Source organism: Natrix helvetica (genome assembly GCF_964273705.1).
Source record: "Natrix helvetica genome assembly, chromosome: 10".
Taxonomy (NCBI): Eukaryota; Metazoa; Chordata; class Lepidosauria; order Squamata; family Natricidae; genus Natrix; species Natrix helvetica.
This window is the reverse complement of record NC_138561.1, coordinates 4,042,835-4,055,253: the sequence shown is the minus strand read 5'-3', so window position 1 is coordinate 4,055,253 and position 12,419 is coordinate 4,042,835. Positions and strand designations below refer to the sequence as shown.

Sequence of the window (12,419 nt, the reverse complement as noted above, 5' to 3'; positions counted from 1 at the left end):
TGGCAACTTGAAGCCTGGGGGACTTCAACTCCCAGAATTCACAAGTCCACAAGTCTTAAAAGTTCCCACTTTTGGATTATGCTGGCTGGGGAATTCTGGGAGTTGAAGTCCACAAGTCTTCAAGTTCCCACTTTTGGATTATGCTGGCTGGGGAATTCTGGGAGTTGAAGTCCCCCAAGCTTCAAGTTGCCAAGGTTGGAGAGCCCTGTTCCAAATGTCTTGGGATCAATGATGTTAGACCAATTTCTCGAGTTTCTCAAACTTGGGAACTTTAAACCCTGCGGACTTCATCTCCTGAGCAGCTTTAAACTATGTGGGATTCAACTCCCAGAATTCCCCAGCCAGCAATTCTGGGAGTTGAAGTCCACCAGCTTAAGAAATGCTGAATTTCTTCTGGTCCCTGCTGGCTTTGGGAAGCCAGCAAGTGGTAGAAGGTTTGTTCTTTAGGGATGGGAAATCGCCATCTGGAAATCACCCATCACCCGCAAAACTGAGCTGTATAAATCCAGCCTACAGTTCACAAGAGAAATGGGAAAGAGAGGAGAGGGGTGGGGGTCTGAACTGGTAGAAAGTTGATTCTTGGGACCTCACGCAAAAAGAACACAATTCAAAGCACACTGACAATGTGTGAGCCGTGTTGGCACAGTGGTTAGATTGCAAGTACTGCAGGCTACTTCTGCTGATCAGCAGTTTGGCAGATCGAATCTCACCAGGCTCAAGGTTGGCTCAGCCTTCCAAGGTGGGTGAAATGAGGACCCAGATTGTTGGGGAAAGAGGCTGACTCTGTAAACGGCTCAGAGAGGGCTCGAAAGCCCTGTGAAGCTGTATGTAAGTCTTAAGTGTCTTCCTTCAAGGGAACTCTGAAATATTTTAACATGGATTCTTTGCCCCTTTGTATGGAGCCCTTTTGTTGAATGCCACCATCTGCAGATTCATTCATTCATTCAATCAATCAATCAATCAATCAATCAATTTCTACGGCCTCCTCTCTCAGTCAATGACTCAGGGCAACTTACAGCTCAGAAAATATATTCCAATAAGGACAATAAAACTAGTAAAAAAAATAATCCTTAAAACAGTTCAGATTTTGGAAGCTCACCTCCTGCTCTTTCTACTTTTCCAGTTGTTGAACAAGGGGACAGAGCATTATTCCTATCCCTGCACACCTACCACCATGTTGCCACGCAGTGCTTACTGGCATCACATCACCGGCTCACAGAACATCGCCGAGTCTTCCAGCTACGGGGGTGAGTCTCGTTCCATTCAACAGGGACAGTTTCACGATCACGTGATGTGATAGTAACACTTCCTACTGCACTAGTGAGACCACATTTGGAGAATTGCATTCAGTTCTGGTCACCATGACACAAAACAGATGTTGAGGGCCTACAGAAAGAGTGCAGAGAAGATCAACAAACATGATTAGGGTCCTGAAGGCTAAAAGATATGAAGAACCGTTGCAGGAATTAGGTATGTTTAGTCTAGTGAAAAGAAGGACTAGGCCTGACGTGATAGCAGTCTTCCAGTATTTGAGGGGCTGCCACAAAGAAGAGGGAGTCAAGCTATTCTCCAAAGAACCTGAAGGCAAGACAGGAAATAACGGATGGAAACTAACCAAGGAGAGAGACTAACCTAGAACTAAGGAGAAACTTCCAACAATAAGGACAATGAACCAGTGGTACAGCTTGCCTTCAGACGTTCTGGGTGCTCCATCATTGGATGTTTTTAAGAAGAGGCTGGGCAGCCATTTGTCTGAAAAAATATAGGGTCTCCTTCTTGTATAGGATGTTGGGCTAGAAGATCTCCGAGCCCCCTTCCAACTCTGGTGTTCTGTTCTTTGACTTGCTCTTGCATCCTTCTTGAACGTGAAAAGCTTTTTCTGGATGGTACACTGCTAAATATAAACAACCTGACAGAACAGCTCTAATTTAAGGCAACATTGAGATGATATTCTGAAGTCAATCATTCTGCATGCATATTAATGGACAGGGGCTCAGTCCAAATAGAGTTAGGCACTTTTAAACTTTTAAATTGATTTCCAGAGAGCATCTTTCCATTTGGTCTCTGGAGCTAAGAAGGCAAAGCTCCATTTTGTCTGGATCCTGTCCAGTGAATTCATTTATTTGAAAAGCTCCTTCATTCAGAGCTGTTCTCTATCTTGATGATCGATTCCTCTTTTGCAGAGGCCTTCAAACATGGCAACTTTAAGACTTGTCCTTCCGAGGTGGGTCAAATGAGGACCCAAGTTGTTGGGGGCAAAAAGGCTGACTCTGTAAACCACTTAAGAGAGCTGTAAAAGGACGGTGAAGCGGTGTATAAGTCTATTGCTATTGCCCTTCCTTCCTTCCTTCCTTCCTTCCTTCCTTCCTTCCTTCCTTCCTTCCTTCCTTCCTTCCTGTTAGAATGCAGTATAGCAGGCTAACTCTGCCCGCTGCCAGGAGTTCGATTCAGCTCAAGGTTGACTCCGCCTTCCATCCTTCCGAGGTGGTTAAAATGAGGAGCCAAATTGTTGCTTAGACAGGGTTGTCAAAGCACTGTGAAGCGGTATATAAGTAAGTGCTATTACTATTGCTGTTAACCTCTTCAAGGGCTTCTTTCAAGTCTCCAATCTCACTTCCATTTCTGAGGTGAATTGAATTGGTGGTGTCCGATCTTCATCTTGAGTAGGAATAATCCTACCTAGCTTTCCAATCCAGGCAAAGCTGACCAGGTGCTTTCACCTGCTGAGACCTAATATAAAGGCCTATTTTATTTCTCCTTAAAAGAGTTCTGAAATGGAGGGTATATTCTTATGCATATTTAGATCTGGGAGAGAGAGGTTTGCCTAGAAACTTCCAAGAATTTCATGGTGCTTCATTAACGTCACTGCCCTAGTTAAACCTGCCTTTTAACCCTTAAACCTGGTTCTAATCCAGGGATCAGCAACCTTAAACTCTCAAAGAGCCACAAAGGTCCTAACCGGAAGCCCCCCGCTCAATTCTGGAGCTGACCAGAAGTCCGGTTTCCCCACCATAGAGTCTCCTCCTAGCGCCACGACCTTTTTCCTCTGCGGACCGGAAGTCCAGTTCCCCCACCATAGAGTCTCCTCCTAGTGCGGCATCCTTTTTCCTTTGCTGTCCAGAAGTCCAGTTCCCCCACCATAGAGTCTCCTCCTAGTGCGGCATCCTTTTTCCTTTGCTGTCCGGAAGTCCAGTTCCCCCACCATAGAGTCTCCTCCTAGTGTGGCGTCCTTTTTCCTTTGCTGATTGGAAGTCCAGTTCCCCCACCATAGAGTCTCCTCCTAGTGCGGCGTCCTTTTTCCTCTGCCTGTCCTAACCGAAAGCCCTATCAATTGTGGATCTGACCGATGACAGGGAGCCGCAGCAGAGGGAGGAAAGAGCCACATGCGGCTCCAGAGCCGCAGGTGTCTGACCCCTGTTCTAGTCAAACCTGTCGGTTAATCTTTGAACCTGAACCGGTCACCACAAACATGTCAAAACAGTCAAAACAGGAGGAAGATCTGGAGAACCGAGTCCTTTCTGCTTGTCGATCCCTGTTTGCAGCAGGCATTGAAAGGTGATCTTCCAAAGACTTTACTTTACTTTACTTTATTTGGGCTTTTATACCGCCCCCTCTCCCCAAAGGGACTCGGGGCGGTGTACAGTCAGATAAAACACATAAATAAATAGAAAGTACAAACCTAATTACCTAAATAAAACCATTTGTAAAGCAAAAACGGCAGTTTCTGCATCTGACAAGGAAACCAGTACAATATTGGAAGTCCATAGTCCAGCACTAGCTGGCCAGAATTGGAGTGAGGAACCGAAATGTTCACTAGCATCGTTTAAACAGTGGTCTGGTGCAAACCGAAGGCTTAGGTCCGTGATGGCGAACCTATGGCACATGTGCCCAGTGGCATGCGAAGCCATGCTGCATGGCACGCAGCATGGCACGCACGGCCTTGCCTGTTTGTCTTCCGGGTTTCTGGCACACATGCACATGCGACGATCAGCTATCCTTTGCATGCATAGCAGTGCCAAAACCAGTGCGCGCAGCTGATTGTCGGGTGCACATGTGCGGCAGAAACCGGACATCTGGCTTTTCTGGAGCACGATCCCTTCACGTGCGTGGCAGTGCCGAAAACCAGCCTGCCCATGTGTGCCAGCCACCTGATGTCAGGCACGCATGTGCGCTAGAAACCAGAAGTTTAGCTTTTCTGGAGCCCTGATGAACATGTGTGCATGCGTGCAACATTTCCACAGGATCTTTTTGGCACTCGGTGCCCAAAAGATTCACCATCACTGGCTTAGGTGCTCTACCCAGAATGGTTCCATCCAGGATCAGCTCCAATTCTGAGACAGAAGTGGACAATTCATTTGATGTGAAGAACTGGGATTACCCCTTGGAGATTTCACGGCAGGGGTGAGGCTGAAGCAACAGGCCACATTGCTTCAGATAATTCTTCTGAAGGTGCAAAGAGCAAGGGGCATTGGGGATCCTCTTGAAGGAGAGAGAGGTAGCCATGCATTTGTTAACTCTGAAAAAGAAAACATTAACAAAAGAGAAAACGCAAGGATACTTTTGAGCTGAGTATCCAATCTTGTTGACGTGGTCCTCCTCCGTAGTTATCTTTTTTCTGTTTCTCCACCAGCTGTGGGGTTATTTGGCATTCTAAACGGGCCCGATCCCCCTTCGTTTCAGAGCTCCAATAAAGTTGATCAAATGCCAGAACTGCTAATGTGGCCAAAGAGCTGCTTTTAAGCCAGATGTCATGAACAGATGAAGTTCTTTTAGGTTCTTCTATTCCAGGGTTTCTCAACCTTGGCGACTTTAAGTCCTGTGGACTTCAACTGCTGGCTGGGGGATTCTGGGAGTTGAAGTCCACAGGACCTAAAGTTGCCAAAGTTAAGAAACACTGTTCTATTCCATTCCATGCCATGCCACTCCACTCCACTCTATTTTATGCTGTGCTATTCTGTTCTCTTCTTTCTACATCTCAGCTCTCTACTTTTGCATCATTGGGCTTTTGTGCTCCTGGAGGGTCAGCGATGTTGGAACTCTGCTCACCCCCCACATTCTTCAAGAATTAGTTGTCCCCTTCCCTTGTTAGAGATGGACCGGTGCACTGGTGGGTTGCTAAATGGTTTACTACCAGTTCGCTCGTGCTCTTTCTCTTCTGCGCAACTCTTCTGCGCATGCTCAGAAGTGAGGTGGGTGGAGCCTCCCGCTGCCACCACTGCTGGTTCGGCTACCGGGCTGAACGGGCAGCAACCCACCTCTGGACTGGTGGTCCCTGGAGTTCTAGATTCCTGATGCAGTTTATCCCTAGGACTCCATTTCCTCTCTTCCAATATTGACAGAGGGGGGTAAATCTGCTTGCAAGAGGCGACCCACCTGTGACATCCTTGCCTTGCCTTGCCTTCAAGAAGATTGCTGAAATCTGTTCAACGATTTGTCTATTTCAGCGTTCACTTTCCAAAAACGGATAGGCAGGGGGATTCTGAGGAGCATCTAAACAGCATCTGGGGCAGAGATGGTATTCAGCCGGTTCGCACTGGTTCGCTCGAACTGGCAGCGGAAATCGCAGGTGGGCCAGGCCAGCCACCACCCCATCCCCCAGCTCTATGCCATCCCATTTAGGCACTTTTGTCAAAGCGCATGCACGGAAGGCTGAGCACATGCGTGGATGCACGCGCATGTCTTGGGGGCAAGACTCTGACTCTGTAAACCTCTTTGAGAGGGCTTCAAAGCACTGTGAAGGGGTATATAAGTCTAAGGGCTATTGCTGTTGCTACTCTCTTCGCTCACTGTTGAATGTGGCAGGTGTATAATTTCTAGGTGCCTCTGATAATGACAGGCCTTGAACCAGACGAAATCTCTCTTTCTGCCCACAGGTGACACCTACCCTGGTCCCCAGGCCAGCTCAGAGACTGACCTCTTGAACCGCCTAATCTTACTGAAGCCAAACTCTGCCAAGAGTGGGAAAAGTGATGGCAAAGACCCCACCTCAGCTACCCAGTGAGGCCGCTCAACGCAGAGCGAGGAAAACTGTCAGAGGGCCAACTCAGGCCAAAGGACCGAGGGCTTTTCACCTGCTCCTGCCCTTCCACGAAAGGCCCAGGGACCACATTTTGCCGCAGGGAAACAGAGCGAGCTTTGCCCCCAGGTGGCTCAAACACGAACTTTCTAGATCCAGGAGCTGGGGACGGTCCGGCCAACGAGCCCGGCTTGGCCCAGGATGTCAGCTGGCATCCAGATCTTCTGAAAAGGACGAGCTATATATTATTACAACTATTTTCAATATATCGTATTGTTTATGCATATCCTATATATCCAGAGAGAGGGGGTCTCACCTGAATGCACATCTCTTGGCCAACAAGGCCAGGATTTTAGACGGTCGGAGGGAGGGTTCGGCCCCGGGGGGCGAGGGAGGGGGGGTGTCTTCCTTTTTCACATGGGGGAAACAGCACCTTGGACAGGGGCAGGTTGAAGTCTTCCCACATCCCTTGGGAGCCGAAGAACACCGAGGGGTTGTGGGGCTGGAAGAGGGGCTGGCTTTCAGAAACAGCCTCATTCCTCAGCTGATCCATGCTGCAGTCCTCAAGCAGGTCTTTGGGAGGCCCCCAATAAAGTTGCCTTTGGCACAGCAACCCTGCAGGGGAGAGCAGGGCAACAAAAGATATCCTCGGGGACCTTCGCCATGCCTTGGCCTGCCCTCCTTGGAAACGCAGCTTGCTCAGCAATGCTTCCTCATGGACCCTTGCCCCCTCCCGGAGAAGCCAGCCTCCCCTCCCCTCCAGCAACAGTAGCACAACTTTCCTTCTGGCTGTGCTCTCTCCGCGGGGCTGCCAGCTCAGGACAAGAGGGGTGGGGGTGGGACTTGAGGCCTTGGTTCTGTTTGCTTGTGCCCAAACGCTGCTCTCCCTGGGGCTATTGGGGGGGGGGCAATCGTGAGCTGCGAGGGGTGGGCAGGACGACCCTCCCTTTCAAACACAGGTGCTCTATTCGAGGTCTGTTCACACAAGGCGCAGACTCCGCCAGCTCCGGAAGGAGGGGATATGGACTAGGTTTTGCTGTAAGGCTCCTTCGATTTGGGCTTAGGGTGTGGCGTGAACCCAGCCACTGTGGTTTGCCAAGCGGGGTTTATAGCTTAGCAGGTACACTCAGTCCCATGTGGCTTAACTCAACCAACTGTGGTTCATGCCAACCATTGCCTCAGCAGCACAATGTAGAAGCCGATGGTTGCGAAAGGGGAAGCAGCTAGGGTTGGCCTCCTTGAGTAGGGTTTGAGTAGGGGGTTGTTGGAAGATTTCTTCTTACATTCCAGTCGGAAAGTTTTGCCTCTCCTCAAGTCTATCTCCTACCTCTACCCCCCCTCAACAAACCCACCCAAGGCCTGGCCAAGCTTCCAGCAGGGGCCCATGCTGACCACTCCCTCCTTTCTCTGTCCTCAAGGCCAAACAAGCTGCGGGCCCACCGGTTAGCCCCCTTTTTTGATTGGCAGGAGACGATCAATTGCTTGCTTCCAGAAGGCCCCCTACTCCAATTCCCGCCTTCTTCTTCTTTTCTTCTTGGACAGCTGAAAAGGTTGGTCCACTTTTAGCCTGTCGCCTTGACCACGGCTTGGCCTTCAGGCAAAAGAAGCACAGTCAAGGAAGGGTCATCCAGTGCTTGGAAGGACTCTGTTGAAGGAGCTTCTACTGTCCTTCTTGAAAAGGCTCTCCTGAGGACACAGCCCCATCTTCTCCCCACATCCCGCCCCGGTAGTTAGCCAAGGCAGTCTTCTCCAAGCTGGTGCCCTCCGGAGGTACCACTCCAAATCCCGTAACCGCTAGCCCGTACTGCCAAAGGATGATGCGATCTGACACCCTGTGTAGATTTGGAGGCCACCGGCTTGGGAAGGGGGCCAACTTGGTGAAATGCTTCCACAAAGCACCTGGGTTTCCTATGCTGAAACTTTTTTTAACAGAAGCAATTGGTTTTCTAGTTTTACTATTTATTGAATAACTTTTAGAAGGGCTATCTTTTTATAGTCGTACAATCGGTAGTGTTGTTTTTTGTGTTTTTTCCTTTGCTCCTTTCTCCCCCCTCCACCCCTTCTCAATAATGCTGGAGATATCTGCCCTCTCTTGTGCTCCTTATGTGTAAATAACCATGTTTTGGATCCTGTGTGTAAGTGAGAGAAGGGAGACGTTTCTAAACCAGGAGAGAGAAAACGGTGGAAATGAACGGAGACGACCAGCCGATGTTCTAGCTCAGCTCCAAGTCCAGTTGGAAGTCTATTTTAACGCCAATGTATTGGGAGGGGAAGGGAGGGAAAAGAGACAACGGACTGCGGGATTCAAGAGCTGCAGCGAAAGCACCCAAACGTTTTGTAACTGATGTTTCCTCCCCCCCCCCAAATTCCTTTGCTCTTCTTCTTCTTCCCAAGGCCATCTGCAAAAACAAAAACACAATTCTGAGCCTGAGATTAAATTAGCCACAGCCTCACCACTTCTTCAGAGTTGCCTCCTACAATTTCTTTCGTGAAGCGGGGAGGGCGTGGCGAGACCTCGAAACACAGCAGAATTGTGAAGGGAAATTTGGGGGCTGGGGGTGGGCGGGGATTGTCTTTGCAATGCTTCTGGTTTCCAATGCTTTCTGCTCTGATGTGAAAATGGATAAGGCGGGAACCGTTTCTCAACCTCAGCAAATGTTAAGGGGTGTGGACCAGTGGTAGATTGCTGCCGTACCGGTACTGGCCTGGAGCAGCTGAGAGCGTTCCGGTACGGTGGCTCGTTTGGCCCACCCACCCACACTCTATAGCTGTATTTTATGCCAAAAGGCACATAGCGTGTGGAGCCTGTACGCGCCCTGACAAGCAGCTGGGTATCACAGGGGCGGTGGGTGGAGCATGCTTGCGCACTGCACATCAGGCCCGTGCACAGCACATGTCAGGCGCATGCATGGACAGACCACGATCAGCGTACCGGTAGCGACGGTAAGAACAACCCACCACTGGTGTGGACTTCAACTCCCAGAATTCCCCAGCCAGTATGGGGTTGGCCAATCTACACATCTGAAAGCTGTTAAGATTGAGAAATACTGGACTAGCAAGAGAGGGGGAACAAATGATCATCCAGATATTGCAAAGTTACATATCACAACATCCGTCCTGTCAGGTCTCAGGAACCACACATGGTGTTACTTAAAAGTAGCTTCCTTTATTGTTCCTCGCCTATAGACAGAATCTTGCCAGAGTACAGCAACTATTTGCAGAATTGCAGATCTACTCTGGGAAAAGCTAGGGAGGAGTTATTTTAACCTTCTTCTTCCTAAGCAAACTAAGCTTCACTGCCCCTTTCCCCTCTAGATAGCAGCCCACCCCCCTTACTGGGAATCCAGACCACATTCCACCACAGTGCCCCACTGGCCATTCCATCAAGGCTATGGAGGCTTAATGTCTCCATTGAAGAGGGGTGGCCACAGTTCTAGACAACCTCTGATGATGGGGAAGATCACCCTCCAGTGCCTATTTTACGCCCCGTGAGAAAGGCAAGGTACCTAATCCAGATTAGAAATTTGTTGGTACTGAAAGAGAAGTCATTTCCCCAACCAGGTAATGCTAAGTGTGCAATACAGCATCACATTGGCATGAGGGGTGAAACAGCACCTGCTTAAAGAAAAACTAAGGTAGACAAAGCTGAGCAGGAGTTATTTGAGGCACAGGTGGGCTTTGCCAAAAAACATGTTTTGGTTGCTTTTGATGTGTGTGTGTGTTTTAAGTGGAATTGCTCAATCAAATAAACAGTCGTCATGAGCTATGGTGGCACAGTGGTTAGAATGCAGCATTGCAGGCTAATTCTGCTGACTGCCAAGGGTTCAGTCCTGACTGGCTCAAGGTTGACTCAGCTTTCCATCCTCCCAAGGTCAGTAAAATGAGGACCCAGATTATTGGGGTCAATACGCTGACTCTGTAAACCATTGAGAGAGGACTGTAAAGCACTGTGAAGTCTACGTGAAATTGCTATTGCTATTATGGCTATTCCCACCTGACTATTTCTTGATCTAAATAGTAAGCTGCTGAAACTTTAGAAAGAGTGCAGAGAAGAGCAACGAAGATGATTAGGGGGCTGGAGGCTAAAACATACAAAGAGTAGTTGCAGGAATTGGGTTTGTCTCGTCTAGTGAAAAAGACTAGGGGAGACATGAGAATAGTCTTCCAGGATTTGAGGAGCTGCCACAAAGAAGAGGGAGTTAACTTATTTTCCAAAGCACCTGAAGGCAAGACAGGAAATGATGGATGGAAACTAACTAAGGAGAGAAGCAACCTAGAACTAAGGAGAAATTTCCTGGCAGTGAGAATAATTAACCAGTGGAACAACTTGCCTCCAGAAGTTGTGAATGCTCCAACACTCGAGGTTTCTAAGAGACTGGACAGGCACTTGTCTAGAATGGTATAAGGTTTCCTGCCTGAGCAGGGGTTGGATTAGAAGACCTCCCAGGGTCCCTTCCAAGTCTGTTATTCTGTTCTATACGGACTAAAAACTCAACCAGTCAAAACAAAAACTCACAAAATGACTCTCGATTTATGAAACAGGTGAAGGAACTTGGAAAATCTATTTTTGAAGTTAGCCAGCAACGTTGCCAGTACAGCAACTCACATTCTTCAAAATATCCCCCAAAGTAAAATGAGCTATAAATCATCCTATTAAAACTAGCATATTTACCTTTATCTACTTAATATTGTAGGCTTGAATTCTTCATGTAAAAAAGAAATCACCTCAAGGCCCAAACAACCTTTTGAATAATTATGGCCAGCGACATTTTTCATCTGTTCTAAAATTCTTCACCATGTAAGTAAACGGAGGCTTATTTGAATTACAGACCAGAACCAGAAATCCTTGACAATTTTTAAACCACCTTGGGGCTCTTTTATCCTGGATCAAATATATTCAGTAAAAAGGACAGAAACACACAGAGCTGGATTTATGGTGTACTTATTGAGAAATCGTATTTTGGTCGATATGATTTATTCTGGAGTAAGCTTAGTTAATGAAACTTAAATACTTTGGCCACCAAATGAGAAGGAAGGACTCACTGGAGAAGAGCCTCATGCTGGGAAAGATGGAGAGCAAAAGAAGAAGGGGATGACAGTGAGGGAGGTGGCTGGATGGAGTCACCGAAGCAGTCGGCGTGAGCTTAAATAGACCCCAGAGGATGGCAGAGGACAGGAATGCCTGGAGGAACATTGTCTATGGGGTCATGACTGGTCGGACACAACTTCACAACAACAAAACAAGCTTAATAACATCCCAAATCTAATGGACAGAATCCCAGAAATAATTGCAAGGATTTTTCTAGAGAGATATGCCGGGTCAAAGATGGATCAACCTTCCCATATTCCCATGGAAGATTCTTTCATATTCAGAATTATGACATAACATTTTCAGCTTGTGTCCCACAAAAACCTCTCCCAATATTTAAAGACTTGGTCTGAACTGTAACCGTTTTGCAATGAAAGATTCTGTTGCAAGCTGAGAGCCAACATTCAAGAAACGCGGGAATTCAATTAAAAAGTGATCTAGATACGTTTGGGCTGAAAATCGAACAGAGTTCAGGAAATTACTCTGATCAACTGAGTAATTGTGTAAACCACCTTCACTAAAATGGCTATGGAAATTCTCAGTCATCCAGGTCATGGTGGTCCCAAAGGTGCGTTTTCCAAAAGGCAACTGAAAATTCTTGGCATTTTCTTTGAAAACATTTCACTTCTCATCCAAGCTCCACAATGTTTTCAAAGAAAATACCAAGAATTTTCAGTTGCCTTTTTGGAAAAATTTACACCTCTTTGTGACTACCTTCATTAAATTCAGTCGGAACTGAAGAAACGTCTTGGATGAGAAGTGAAGCATCTTCAAGGAAAAACAAAGTCCAGTTGCCTTTTAAAAAAGCGTCTTTGGGACAACCAGGATGCGGAGAACTGAGAATCTCCATAGATACCTTCATTAAACAGAATTTGAAGGTGATCGGTTCATTTTTTCCAGGAAGCCATTTAAGGATACGTGAGCCCAAAATTTATGTTGCTACATTTGTTCAGTGAGTTTTGCCCCATTTTACAACTTTTCGTGCCGGTGTTAAGTGAATCATTGCAGTTATAAAATTAATATTAATATTAATATGGCTTTTCCCTTCATTTTGCTTGTCGGAGGTCGCAGAAGCTGACCCTATGACCCCCCTGGGGACACTGCAACTGTCATAAATATGAACCAGCTGCCAAGCATCTGAATTTTGATCACTTGATCATGGGGATGCTGGAATTGTCATAAGTGTGAAAAACGGCCATAAGTCACTTTTTTTCAGTGCCGTTGTAACTTTGAATGGTCACTAAATGAATTGTTGTTAAGTCGAGGACTACTTCGCTTCTCTGCAAGGACATACGTATATACTCCTGCATCTCT

At 47.3% G+C, this 12,419-nt stretch overlaps 1 protein-coding gene across 4 annotated transcripts in view; it reads left to right on the top strand.

The window, feature by feature from the left end:
* Positions 1 to 8,480, top strand: part of DOK4 (docking protein 4) — an 84,585-nt gene extending 76,105 nt beyond the window's left edge. For all 4 annotated transcript variants that reach the window (XM_081963312.1, XM_081963309.1, XM_081963311.1 and 1 more), the window contains exons 8-9: positions 1,124 to 1,247; positions 5,874 to 8,480. In XM_081963312.1, coding sequence (XP_081819438.1) covers positions 1,124 to 1,247; positions 5,874 to 6,001 — 252 coding nt within the window. In that variant the 3' untranslated portion in view covers positions 6,002 to 8,480. The remainder of the gene's footprint in view (positions 1 to 1,123; positions 1,248 to 5,873) is intronic.
* The last annotated feature ends 3,939 nt before the right edge of the window (positions 8,481 to 12,419 follow it).